This window comes from Callorhinchus milii, unplaced genomic scaffold (genome assembly GCF_018977255.1).
Source record: "Callorhinchus milii isolate IMCB2004 unplaced genomic scaffold, IMCB_Cmil_1.0 Scaffold37, whole genome shotgun sequence".
NCBI classification, from domain to species: Eukaryota; Metazoa; Chordata; class Chondrichthyes; order Chimaeriformes; family Callorhinchidae; genus Callorhinchus; species Callorhinchus milii.
In genome coordinates this window covers 11-12,418 of record NW_024704778.1, presented here as the reverse complement: position 1 = coordinate 12,418, position 12,408 = coordinate 11, and the positions used below count along the sequence as shown (strand labels likewise).

At 52.5% G+C, this 12,408-nt stretch overlaps 2 protein-coding genes across 2 annotated transcripts; one reads left to right on the top strand and one right to left on the bottom strand.

Annotated features, from left to right (window-relative positions):
* Window positions 1-515: 515 nt before the first annotated feature.
* On the bottom strand, window positions 516-5,646 carry b3gat3 (beta-1,3-glucuronyltransferase 3 (glucuronosyltransferase I)). The gene is made up of 5 exons (XM_042345273.1): window positions 5,513-5,646; window positions 3,983-4,163; window positions 3,154-3,484; window positions 1,921-2,211; window positions 516-1,273 (listed from the first exon to the last, which is right to left on the bottom strand). Exons 1-5 carry the CDS (start codon window positions 5,601-5,603, stop codon window positions 1,175-1,177), a joined length of 993 nt encoding a protein of 330 aa, XP_042201207.1. The 5' UTR covers window positions 5,604-5,646; the 3' UTR covers window positions 516-1,174.
* Window positions 5,647-10,255: 4,609 nt separating this feature from the next.
* LOC103172710 (ovomucoid) lies at window positions 10,256-11,807 on the top strand (the record flags this gene model as incomplete). The annotated part of the gene is given in 3 exon segments (XM_042345276.1): window positions 10,256-10,379; window positions 10,795-10,826; window positions 11,695-11,807. Coding segments are annotated over 3 exon segments (197 nt in total), but the record flags the coding sequence as incomplete, so codon positions are not given.
* Window positions 11,808-12,408: the final 601 nt, after the last annotated feature.

Sequence of the window (12,408 nt, the reverse complement as noted above, 5' to 3'; positions counted from 1 at the left end):
AACGACGTCTTGCGTTTACACAGCGCCCTTCACTCCCGGTGGCTATCCCGGAGTGGTTGACGGTGGCAGAGTCTGCCAACTCTGCCACAGTCAAGCGCAACTGTCTGCCGCGTTTCGCCCACAAAACATGCCATCAATTCACTTTACAGTGTATTGGAGGGTGGGAGGGAGGGAGGGAGGGAGGGAGAGGACATATTAAGGTGGGCAAACAGAGGAATCAATCTGCACTCCCATTTCCAGTAAGACAGGCAACTGCAGACCTGAATCTTGCAGAACATTAAACGGCACGAGTTTAAAATAGCAGCTGATAAAATCTACCCATTGTAACTTGCCCCCCTCTCTCTCGCTCTCTTTTTTCCATTTTGACTCTTGCTTCTGGATCGGGGTAACGGGCTCACAACCTCGCGCCAGGAGCTGAGTCGACCGTCCAACAAGCTTTGACACTCCAGAGCAGCAATGAGAGTGTGTGTGCGTTGCGTGAGTGAGCGTGCGTGTGGTGTGTGTGTGTGTGTGTTTGTGTGTGCGAGGATTGTTGTGTGGTGGTGGGGGTGTGGGGGAAGAAAGAGGGGACAGCGCAACTGACAACGTGTGTCGCTTCAAACCAAAGTCTCCTTTGGACGACACTTTGAACCCAAAGTCCCATTTGCTTGATCAAATGGATGTTAAAAGATAATAATCTTTTCACAGGATATATTAACACTTGCACGTGGTGTATGCACATTTGACACTGCGCGTTAGCAGTCAGAGAAGATTTGGATCCTACCAGCCTGGCCTGGACTTACTCCCAGTTCCCACAAGCGCCCTCCTAACCCCGCGGACCTTACCACCATCACCACAATCACACAGCAGCAGGTCTCGGTTAGAACAATTAGAACAAAGAGAAGGGACAGAGACGACATGGTTTCTTCGAAGCGAAGATTAAAACTGGGGTTAAAAGGGTCAGAGGAATCCTTGCCTTTGAGTCCTGCATCTCAGCGTAACAGCTAGCTCTCTACGTTAAACCCTCGCTCTCTCTCTCTTTCTCTCGCTCTCTTTGGACTCGGACGCACAGCTTAAAGTCGGATTCTCAAGTTCCTCTCGAGTACACGGAGGTAGGTCACTGTGTACACCGTGCTCTCAGCATCCCAGGGTCTCGCAGTCGAGCCTCTCCTCCTCCTCCACACGTCTGCCTACTTTACACCTCGATGTGGACTTCAGACCCTTTGCCCTGTTTCAACAGCGCGTCCTCTTGTTTCATCTTGGGTTTCTCAGTACGGGTGTGCCACACCAGGACCTGCGGGCAGACAGCAACACAGTGAGGACTCCCCAAACACACACAGAGAAACGTGGGTTATTCCATGGCCACCTGGAGATGACACAACAATAATAATCCTTGCGTTTGATACAGCGCCTTATCGGTCTTCGAGACGTCTCAAAGTGCTTCACAGGATACACTGTAAAGGAAATTGCTGGTATATTTTGCGGACGAAACGCGGCAGACTACTGCGCCCAGCGACGTCCCACAAACAGTCGGGGAATTTTTGGAAGGGATTATTACCCCCTGGAAAGCGATCGGCCAGAGGGCTAACAAGCGGGTTCCTACTTACTGCTCGGTAAACAGAGACGTGCGCGTGTGTGTGTGTGGTGTATGGAAATGCCCTGCCTGGGAATTAAACCCAGGTCCTTGCGAGGCGAGTGCTCTAACCACTAGGCTACAGGGACTCCACGATAATAAACTAATCCGCTTTGCAGCGTATCCCGTGAGGCGCTTTGAGGCGTCTCAAAGACGTGATAAGGCGCTGTATCAAATGCAAGGATTACCGTCGTTGTTATATTATTATAATAGCAGCAGCAGGAGTTTCAGCCCCACCCAGTGTAAGGCAGATCCTTTCTCAAACGCACTGCAGGGTTAGCATTATAGCCAGCAGTCTCGCCTCTCACCTTGTCACAGTTGTTGGCCTTGGGCTCGAGTTCCTCGATGGAGACCACGGACTGCAGGAGGCTGCTCTCCAGGTAGCCCCGTTCGGCGTTGATATCGAACTTGGCTTCCCGGTTGGCCAGCAGCAGCTGCAGGGCAACGGAGAAGCCCGCCATGTCCATGGGGAAGGGCCGGGTGGGCTTCCAGGCCGTGTGGAAACCCACCACCTTCCCGCCCTCTACCAGCGGCCTCTCGAAGCGCAGGCCGCCCACCAGGCCCACCGGCCAAACCGAGACGCGCTTCGTCCAGCGCATCTGTAGCGGTGAGAAATGGATCAGACAGTGGGTTTAGTAGCCTGGTTGAGTTGGTAACACTCTCGCCTCTGGTTCAGAATAACAACACAACGCATTACTCAGCGTCTGCCTTTCAGGTCGGGAGGATGTCCCAGGGCACTGGACAGTCAGGGATTTGGACAAAGAGGAGGGTGTTAAGACGGGCCTCGAAGGAGGCGAGGGAAGGGGGGTGGCGAGGCGGAGGGAAAGAGTAAGGTTGTGCATTCGAACCTCTGTGCGCAAAAGGCTCATTTTTGTTACAACACTTCACAGTAAAACCCCGTGAAGTGCTTTCAGACGTCCTTCTGGTAGGAAAGGCGCTGAATTGAATGCAAGCATTATTTTATAAGTGCCTCAATGAGATGTTGCAATCTTATATTATATAAATTAGCAAAGGAACCAGAGGGGCGATGAGGAGAAATTCTCTTATCTAGAGAGCTGTTAACAGTCTGGAATGCGCTGCTTGAAAGGGTGGCGGAAACAGATTCAATAATAACTTTCAAAAGGGAATTGGAAGGGTACTTGAAAAGGAATAAATGTGCAGGGATTTGGGGTAAGAGCGGGGGAGTGGGGACCAGTTGGGGAAAGAGCGGGGCAGTGGGGCTATTGGTAAGAGGAGCGTGGCTCTAGTTGGGGTAAGAGCGGGGGAGTGGGACTAGTTGGGGTAAGAGCGGGGGAGTGGGGACTAGTTGGGGTAAGAGCGGGAGAGTGGGCTCTAGTTGGGGTAAGAGCGGGAGAGTGGGCTCTAGTTGGGGTAGGAGCGGGGGAGTGGGACTAGTTGGGGTAAGAGCGGGGGAGTGGGACTAGTTGGTAGCTCTTTCAAAGAGCAGGCACAGGCACGATGGGCCGAATGGCCTCCTCCTGTGCTGTGAGGTTCCACGTGAATTCTATGATATACCAAGCCGAGTCTCTCTCTCTCTGTACCTCGTCGAAGAGCTTCGTGCTGTAGGTGTTGTCATCGTCGGCAAAGTACACCACGCCCTCCTCGCTGAGCTCGCGGTTTTCCCGGAGCCACTGGATGGCCAGGTTGCGCTGTTCCACCCCACGGGGCTTCAGCCAGTTGGGGTCGCTCTCCTTCAGCTTGTGGATGGTCGGGGTCGGCACGCTGAGGTGGGTGTACACCAGGCCGCTCTGGGCCAGGATCTCGGCCACCAGTTTGGAGCGGTTGGCGGCGTCCTCCACCACGATCCAGTGAAACTTCCTCACGTGGAGGAAGGTCTGTGACAGGCGCACCAACTCAGCCTTCTGCACCAACCTACACAGCGGGAGACACACAAGCAGTTCTTAGAATAATAATCCTTGCATCCGATACAGCGCCTTATCACCTATTCGAGACGTCTCAAAGCGCTTCAAGGATACACCGCAAAGCGTAGTGACTTGTGTATTTTGCGGGCGAAAGGCGGCAGCCAATTGCGCACAGCAGCGTCCCGCAAACGGTCATGGATTGTTTACAGCACCTCATCGCATCGCAATGTCTCTCTCTCTCTCTCCCCCTTATGCGTCGCCTCAAAACCTTCGTAGACACTTCTCTTTTCCTTCCTAAAAGTAATCCTTGCCCGCAAACACACGGTACGTTCTGTGAAGCGCTTTGAGACGTCTCAATGACGCACTAAGGCGCTACATTAAGTGCACAGATTATTATTATTATTTGATCCGGCGCCTCAGCCACTGTATATTTTCGCCGTGGATTGAATGACCGATTTATTATTATTATCTTCCGTAGTGCTGGCGCTGTTACTGCGCTACACTGCACCTGGAGTAGGTGGGGGTCACCGCGTAGATGGTGGGGAGCTGGCGCCTCTCGGCCTCCTCCTCCGCTCGCACTTGCTTCTGCAGCTTCTTCACCTCGTTCTGCAGGTGCAGCACCCTCTGGTCCTTCTGCCGCACCAGCTCGTTCGACGACCTCATCTGGGGCGTGCAATCGCACTGCTGACCTGTGGCCCGGTCCCCAGAGAGAGAGAGAGAGAGAGAGAGAGAGAGAGAGGGAGGTTTAATGATAACAAACCCGGCGTTTGACCCGGCGCCTCACCGCGTCTTCGAGACGTCTCAAAGCGCTTCGCGGGATACGCTGTAAAGTGCGGTGACTGAGTATTTTTTTTAAGGGCTTATTAACCCCCCACCCCCCTCCAGAAAAGCGATCCGCCAATCGACCAGGGTTCCTACGAGTGCGTGTGTCTGTTTGTGTCTGTGTGTGTCTGTCTGTCTGTCTGTCTGTGTGTGTCTGTCTGTCTGTGTGCGTCTGTCTGTGTCTCTGTGCGTGTGGAGTAAGGATACTTGGACCAGCGTATCGCCCTGACCTGGACCCGCCCGGGAAGCGAACCCGGTTCCTCTCTCATGTGAGGCGAGTGCTCTGACCACTGAGCGCAGATCCTTGACAGAGGTGGGCATCAGGGGATATGGGGAGAGAGGGGGGAGCGGGTGGTGGTGGGGGGGCGCGGGTGCTGGTGGGGGGGGAGCGGGTGGTGGTGGTGGTGCGGGGGCGCGGGTGGTGGTGGTGGGGGGGGAGCGGGTGCTGGTGGGGGGGGAGCGGGTGGTGGTGGGGTGGGGGGGCGCGGGTGGTGGTGGTGGTGGGGGGGAGCGGGTGGTGGTGGTGGGGGGGGCGCGGGTGCTGGTGGGGGGGGAGCGGGTGGTGGTGGTGGTGCGGGGGCGCGGGTGGTGGTGGTGGTGGGGGAGCGGGTGGTGGTGGGGGGGGCGCGGGATCGAGTTGCGGATTGCCCACTCTCTCGGAAAGTGATGGGAAAGGCTTCCTTTAACGTCTCACCTAAAGGACGGCGTCTCTGACAGCACAGCACCCGCCCCCCACCCTCACCCTCAGCCTCAACCTTGAGCTCAAAGCCAACACACCCCCAACCACCCCCCACATTAGGCTCATTCCCTCTCCCCATCACCCCCCCTTCCCCTTCCTCCCCATCACCCCCCCCTCCCCATCAACCCCCCTCCTCCCCATCAACCCCCCTCCCCATCACCCCCTCCTCTCCATCAACCCCCCTCCTCCCCATCACCCCCCCCCTCCCCATCAACCCCCCTCCTCCCCATCACCCCCCCTCCCCCCCCTACTCGCTCCTCCCCCTCCACATCACCCCCCTCCTCCCCATCACCCCCCCCTCCCCGTCAACCCCCCTCCTCCCCATCAACCCCTCCTCCCCATCAACCCCCCCTCCCCCCCCTACTCGCTCCTCCCCCTCCACATCACCCCCCTCCTCCCCATCACCCCGCCTCCCCCCCATCCCCCTCCCCCATCACCCCCCTCCCCCTTCCCCATCCCCCCCCCCGAGGCACTGACCGAGTTGGAGCAGCGCGTACATCAGCGCCGCCGCCGACACCACGAAATACACCACGAAGACGTTCTTCAGCTTCAGCCGCGTCAGCCTCATGGCGGCCGCCCGTCACCGCCGCCAACCGCCACCTCACGAGCCGCCGCCGCCGCCAACCGTCATCGCCCAACAACCCCCCCACCCACCCGCGAGCGAGCCATTTCCGGTCCCTCCGCTGCCGGTATAGAGCACTTTCACTTGACGTCACGTCCGGAGTGGCCGCCATCCGTCACCCACCCACCCTCGCAAGCCACATCCGGTCCCTTCGCTGCCGGTATAGAGCACTTTCACACGACGTCACGTCCGAAGCCGCCATCCGTCACCCACCCACAACCGCCCGCGAGCGAGCCACTTCCGATCTCTCCGCTGCCGGTATAGAGCGCTTTCATCTGAAGTCACTTCCGGGGAGTGGATACTTCTAGCCACGCCCTCCCTCCTCTCTCAGCTGCCAACATGGACCTGAATAACTGACTTGACTGGAGCCACAATTTAATCATCACAATAATAACAACAACAACAACAATAATAATAATCCTTGCGTTTAATACAGCGCCTTATCGCGCTCCACGGGATACACCGTGGAGCTCAGCGGTTTAAGAGCGTTGGAGTTGGACCTGGGTTCGGTTCCCGGGTGAAACGTTGGGCAGGTTTCCTTACTCCACGCGCAGATACACACGCACGCACGCACACACCTCCGTTTACAACAACAACAACTTGGATTTATATAGCGCCCTCCACGCCGGACGGCATCTCAGGAGCGCTTTACAGTTTCGGATCCCGGGACCGAGCCAGGGGGAGGGGCGGGGGGGGCACACAGTGACCAAAGGCGCGGTCGAAAAGAAAGGTCTTCAGTTTATCGAACGGTCAGTAGGAACCCGCTTGCTTGTTAGTCGCTTTTCGGGGGGGGGGGGGGGGCGGGGTGGGGGGTAATAATAATCCCTTGCAAAAAAAACATAATAATTTGGTCACTTCAACCCAGCGACTGTTTGTGTGTGTGGGGGGGGGGGAAACCGTGGGTGGGCGCAATTGGCTGCCGCGTTTTGCCCGCAAAACACAACACACACGCGCGCACACACACACAGTCACTCCACTCCGCAGTATATTCCGCGAAGCGATTTTGAGACTTCTCCACCGGCTGGTAAGGCCGCAGCATCAAATACACACGAGGATTATTATTGTTGTTGTTGTTAGAATTATATCTCTCTCTCTCTCTCTCTCACATCCAGCTGCCACGTGTTGTACAGTCGCTGCGGAAAAAGCCAACAGAGAAATCCATCCAACCCAGGGTCAGGTGGATGTCACCCTCGCTCACAGGCTCCCAGCAGTGAAGACTCTTTACCAGCGGATGGCGGTACGGCTTAATTTCCAGCCGATTGCAATAATAATCCTTGCGTTCGACGTCGCGCCTTTTCACTCGGTCACGTCACCTCAAAGCGCTTCGCAGGAACTCACTGTGTTACGTGCGGGCGAATGTTGCGGCCAATTCGCGCGCCGGCAATGTCCCACGGACAGAGAAGGGAACGACTGGTCTTACCTGGGGGATATTTTGTTGGGTTAGAGCCCAACTGGGAGACAGAAACTCTCCACCTGAAATACCGGCTGTCGCATTCGCCTACACAATCCCAATATTCACGGTAAATCATGTAACAAAGCGCTTTGAGACGTCCTCCCAACGTCAAAGGCGCTATATCAAATGAAAGGGTTATTTTGAACGCATCACTTTGTCCTCAAGAGGCCCGGAGTTCAAAATGTGTGCGCCAAAGCGTCTGGTTTGTAGTGTAAGGGGGTCAGGACACGATACGTGTTAGCTCAGCTGCCCACTGCAAATAAAATACCAGGTTGGGCTGACTTGAGAGCTCAAGAGTTTTATCTGGTTGATTGATTTAGCGTCTGCGCCAACCTGCGTCACAAGTCATAGCCAAAAACTCATTACAATGTAATTGACGCTAATGTGAAGGCTCTCACACAAGAGGAAGCCTGAAAGTGCTGGACGTTTCTGGCTGGGCGCCCAATCTGGGGTTTGGTGGTGGTGGTGGCGGTGAAAGAGAAGGGGATGGGTCACGTGGGGTGTCCTGGCCTCTGGAAGTGTTGGCTTTAATACATTTAATAATTTAATAAAGGTAATGATCCCTTCAATGACTTCGAGACGTCTCAAAGCGCTTCACAGAATATACTGTAAGTGAATTGACTATATTTTGCGGGCGAAATGCACAGAAGCGTCCCACAAACTGTCGTGGGTTGAGTGACTGATTTTAAAATTTTTTTGGAAGGATTACCCCCGGAAAAGCGATCCGCCAATCGAGTAACAACCGGGTTCCTACTTACTGCTAGGTAAACAAGAGGCTTGTAGAATAAGGAAACTTGCCCAACATTTCACCCTGTTTGGAAATCGAACCCAGTTCTTAATGTGGGATTTATATACAGATAAAATGTGCGTGTCTTGTGGAGTCCTGTAGCTCAGTGCTTTGTTAAAGCACTCGCTTTGCAAGTGAGAGACCTGAGTTCAATTCCAGGCAGAGGGCGAAACCTTGGGCAAGTTTCCTTACTCCACACAGAGCCTAATAATAATCCCTCCAAAACCAAAAACAATAATAAATTGGTCATTTTCAATCTACGACTGTCTGTGGGACATTGCTGTGCGCAATTGGCTGACGCGTTCGCCCACAAATATACATTCAATTCACTTTACAGTGTGTTCTGTGAAGCGCTTTGGGACGTTCTCCCGACGTGAAAAGCGCTATATCAAATGCAAGGATTATTATTATTATATATATGCGAGTCAGACACCTGACGTGATAAAGTGCTATATCAAATGCCAAGATTATTATTATGCCAAGGAGTTGGCTCAGAGTACATAACGATATTTGTGTTCTCGTGAACGCAGAAGATCTGTGCTGTTGAGGTGGCAGATGGGGTTAACGGGAGCCAAAGCTACGTGGCACGGGAGTGCAGGGGAGCTTCAACACCATTGTTTCCTGTCACCATCTGGACCTCTCCACCTGTTTGTTACTGGGACAATCACTCCGTCAAAAGATAAAATCAAATCCCTAGGACCTAGGTCAGCCTGACACCCCATATTACTCGTTCAGTGGGCAGCTGGGTGGGTGGATAATGTGCTTCGTACTGACACTTGTAAACACAACATGAGTGGCATTTAGGACAGTCTGGCTCAGTCAGTCAGTCGGACTCTCCCTTCAGGGACAAAAGGTTGTGACTTCAATTCCCATGTTCGGACATGATTTGGTCACTCAATTCACGACTGTTTGTGGGATGGTGCTGTTTGCAATTGGTGCCACAAAATATAGTCGCTACACTTTACAGTATATTCTGTGAAGCGCTTTGAGACATCTTGAAAACGTGTGGAGGCGTTTTCAAATACAAGAATTATTTTATTTTTTATGAGTAGAAGTCTACGTTGAGTGGAGTCATTGCATTGTTAGTGTTGCCTTCCTTCAAACTGTCTACTGAGTTTCTCAATGAAATACAGTCTTAATTTGGAAGTTGGATTGAGTTTTAAGAGTTTGTCACCTTCCCACAAAAATAATGTATTATTATTTATCCTATCGTATCACTAAATGATCCTGAACACCTCTATCTGATTGCCTCTTAACCTTCTGACCGTGTTATGGAAAGCCCCAACTGCTCAGGTTTCTCTCTCTATCTAAATGTAGTGTTGTTGTTGTTGTAAATCTGCGACCAAAAAACACTCAGCCACCACACTTGTAAAGGGACAAAGCACTGAAAAAGTACACTTTATTGTATTGTGTGAGCTAACGCCCTTGCGTGGCAGATGCTCTCAGAGGAATATCGCCATCTACTATTAAGTGCCACTCTCATCTGCTCTCGAGACTGGACGAGTGACAGCCGAAGGGAGGGGGTACGGGTGTGCGTGTGTAACTTCCCCTGTTGGTACCAGAGCTGTGGACTGGCTTGTAACACAAAGCGCAGAGGCACTGCTTGAGATTGGATGCTTCTGTTGAACCTGCAAGTGTGGTTAGGTGCCGCAAAGCCCTTTAATTGTTACCTCGTCACATTGTCCTCAATTCTGACACGCCAGACGTCAATCAGCCGCTTGATTCTGGTGACCGCCTGCTGCCACGACGACAGAGCTGTTGGCAAACATTCCTCCTGGACCCGGACCGTCTTAAATGAGAGCCGCCCACGGCGGAGCAAATCCCGAGTGGTGAGCTCATCTCCCGGACTCCGCTTGCGAGGTACCCTTTCCGTTGTAACATCAAAACATTTGGGGTTCCGGGCCTGATTATCGACAGAAAAGCATTGCACGTGAGCTGATGAGGACACTCTGGAACAATCTCCCTGGAGATTTGACACACGCTGGACATGTTTGACGCAGGCTGTAACGCAGTTCTGCGTGCCCGTTTAGGTAGATGTTGATTGAAGTGGAAAAGAGGTGGTCGACCGAGTCCACTTTTCTTCTGGTGCCCGATCGCCCAGAAAAAAATAGTCATTAACTTCATATCTGTGAGGCATTGCTGTGTGCTTTGAGATGTTATGCTCATCGTATCAAATTCAATTCATGGATAATTATAAGCCAATTTGTGGTATGATGGTTGACTTAGGAGCTAAGCGAGACTCACTGTAGACCGCAATTGGAAATCTCCTTAAAGTGGGACCTTCACCCACGAGGCTATTAAAATTAACTTTCGCATATGACCTTCTCCTAGAGTTTAATGTCATTTCTGCTCCAAAACAGGATAACTAGGATGTGCGAAGCATAAACACTCCCGTCTCCAAACTGTGGAAATCACATCCAAGACTGCACGATGAGAGTAATCGGAGTGTTTCTCACCGCTCTCCTAGCCTTTGCATTTGCCGGTCAGTAAGGTTCCTCTTGTGCCCGTTATTTTCTGTAGGGTGAATTCTTGGGCAAATTTCCTTACTCCACACACACACGCGCATCTGTTTACCTAGTAATAAATAGGTGAGCCTTCAGCCTCCCTGACCACACACCCTTTGGAACTCCATCCCACAGTCACTTCGCCTCGCTCGTTCACTTGCCTCCTTCAAGGCACGTCTCACGACTCTCCTCTTCGACCGCACATTTGCCCACCCTCCCTGCCCTCCATCCCTCCTGATCCCAACCCTCTGGGTCTAAATCTCTGACTGTCCAGCGCCTTCCAATGTCCCCCCGACGTGAAAAGCGCTGTGTAAATGTATTGTTGCTCTATAAATGTGTTGTGAACGTGTTGTGTTCTCGCTGACCATGTGTATGTTTTTTTGTATGTTTCAGATATGGCCACTGCTTCCTTACCCCTACAGAATGTGAGCTTCCTTTACTTTATTTGAATGATGTTTGATTGTTATTAATTACTCGCTGAATACGTTGTTCACCTCAGCTCATAAGCATATAAGAATTTGCTCGTATTAGAAGACCAAGGTCCATCTAGTTCGCTTCCAAGATTCTTGACGTGTCGCGTCAAGTGCACTATATACTGGTGCATTGTAGGGAGAGCAATTTCAGAGGTGCTGTCCTTTAGATAAGACATTAAACCGCAGCTTGTTCAGGTGGACATTAAAGATCCTGAGACAATAATGAAAAAGAGAAGGGATTTTCTCTGGGTGTCCTGACCATTAATCCCCCAGATAAATTAGTCTTTCACATTAAGCCTGTGTGTTAAGGCGTTCTGCTGTGTGCAATTACCAAACAGATCGATTTCAAGATCCTCTCACTCGTTTTCAAATCCCTTCCTGTTCATCTGCCACTGCTGCCTTCGCTTGGCTGGCTGCGGCCTCCTGTTTGTCCCTCGTCTTCTCCGCTCCATCATCGGTGGACGTGCCTTCAGCCACTCTGCCCTGAAACTTTAGAACTCTCTCCCTCAATCCCTCCACCTTGCTTCCCCCCCCCCCCCAACTAAAGACTTTTTGATCATGCTTACAGTCCCCCCTCCCTCTCCCCCTGGCTCAGTGTCAGACTCCACCAAGTGTCAAGTGCTCAAGGACGCTATCCTGCTCGAAGGGCACTATATAAATGCTATATAAAAAGTTGTTGTTCTTGTTGCTGCCGCCTTGTTTGCCCACAAATAGCTCACGTTGACTGCGATTCCAGTTTGGCGAATAAAAATGCATTTGGATCTGTGCACTCAACGGTAAAGGTTTAGTATAATAAATCTGGTGATCTGCTGTTTTGCAGCCTCACTGTGAGGATTTCCCTCTGGCTCCTATCTGCACTAAGGAGTACATACCAGTGTGTGGCACGGATGGGAACACCTATTCCACCCGCTGTGTGCTGTGCAGTCTCATCAAGTGAGTAACTTGTGTTAGGAAGCGAATGCCTTCACTCTCTCCACCCATTAATTGATGGGATAGAATTCAAACTCCTCGTCCTCACTTTCAAGGCCCTCCACAGCCTTGCTCCTTCCTATGTTTGACCTTCTAACCACATAGCTACCCGTCCGCTCCCGCCACTCAGCAGGCTCCGGCCTGCTCCATGTCACCCGCCTTCAGCCTCTCTGCCCTCACCCTTTGGAACTCCGTCCCACAGTCCCTTCGCCTCGCTCCCTCCCTCGTCTCCTTCAAGGCCCCCGCCTGCAGACTCTCCTCTTCGACCATACCTTCGGTCACCCTCCTACCCCCACCCTCCCCTGCCGTCCACCCCTCCTGATCCCAACCCCCAGCTCGGATCCCAATTCTTGAATGTCCATCACCTTGGGATGTCCTCCCGATGTGAAAGGCGCTGTGTAAATGCCATTTGTTGTTGTTGTTCTCTGTGGCTGAACGTCTCCAAGTGCTTCACAACCATGATTGGGGGGACCTCCGTGTAGGGGTTTAAGCACTAAAGCCAGTGTTTAAGAACAGAAGAGCTCAGTCTGTAGCTATTTTATCTCTGAATCAGAAAGCTATGGAT

What these genes read in the sequence shown, in the direction of transcription:
- b3gat3 (XM_042345273.1), bottom strand. Translation starts at nt 5,603, where the DNA reads ATGAGGCTGACGCGGCTGAAGCTGAAGAACGTCTTCGTGGTGTATTTC. An exon ending in GTACGCGCTGCTCCAACTCG is followed by an intron (nt 4,164 to 5,512) that starts GTCAGTGCCTCG and finishes ACCGGGCCACAG; the next exon opens with GTCAGCAGTGCGATTGCACG. An exon ending in AGGCCAACAACTGTGACAAG is followed by an intron (nt 1,274 to 1,920) that starts GTGAGAGGCGAG and finishes GTCTGCCCGCAG; the next exon opens with GTCCTGGTGTGGCACACCCG.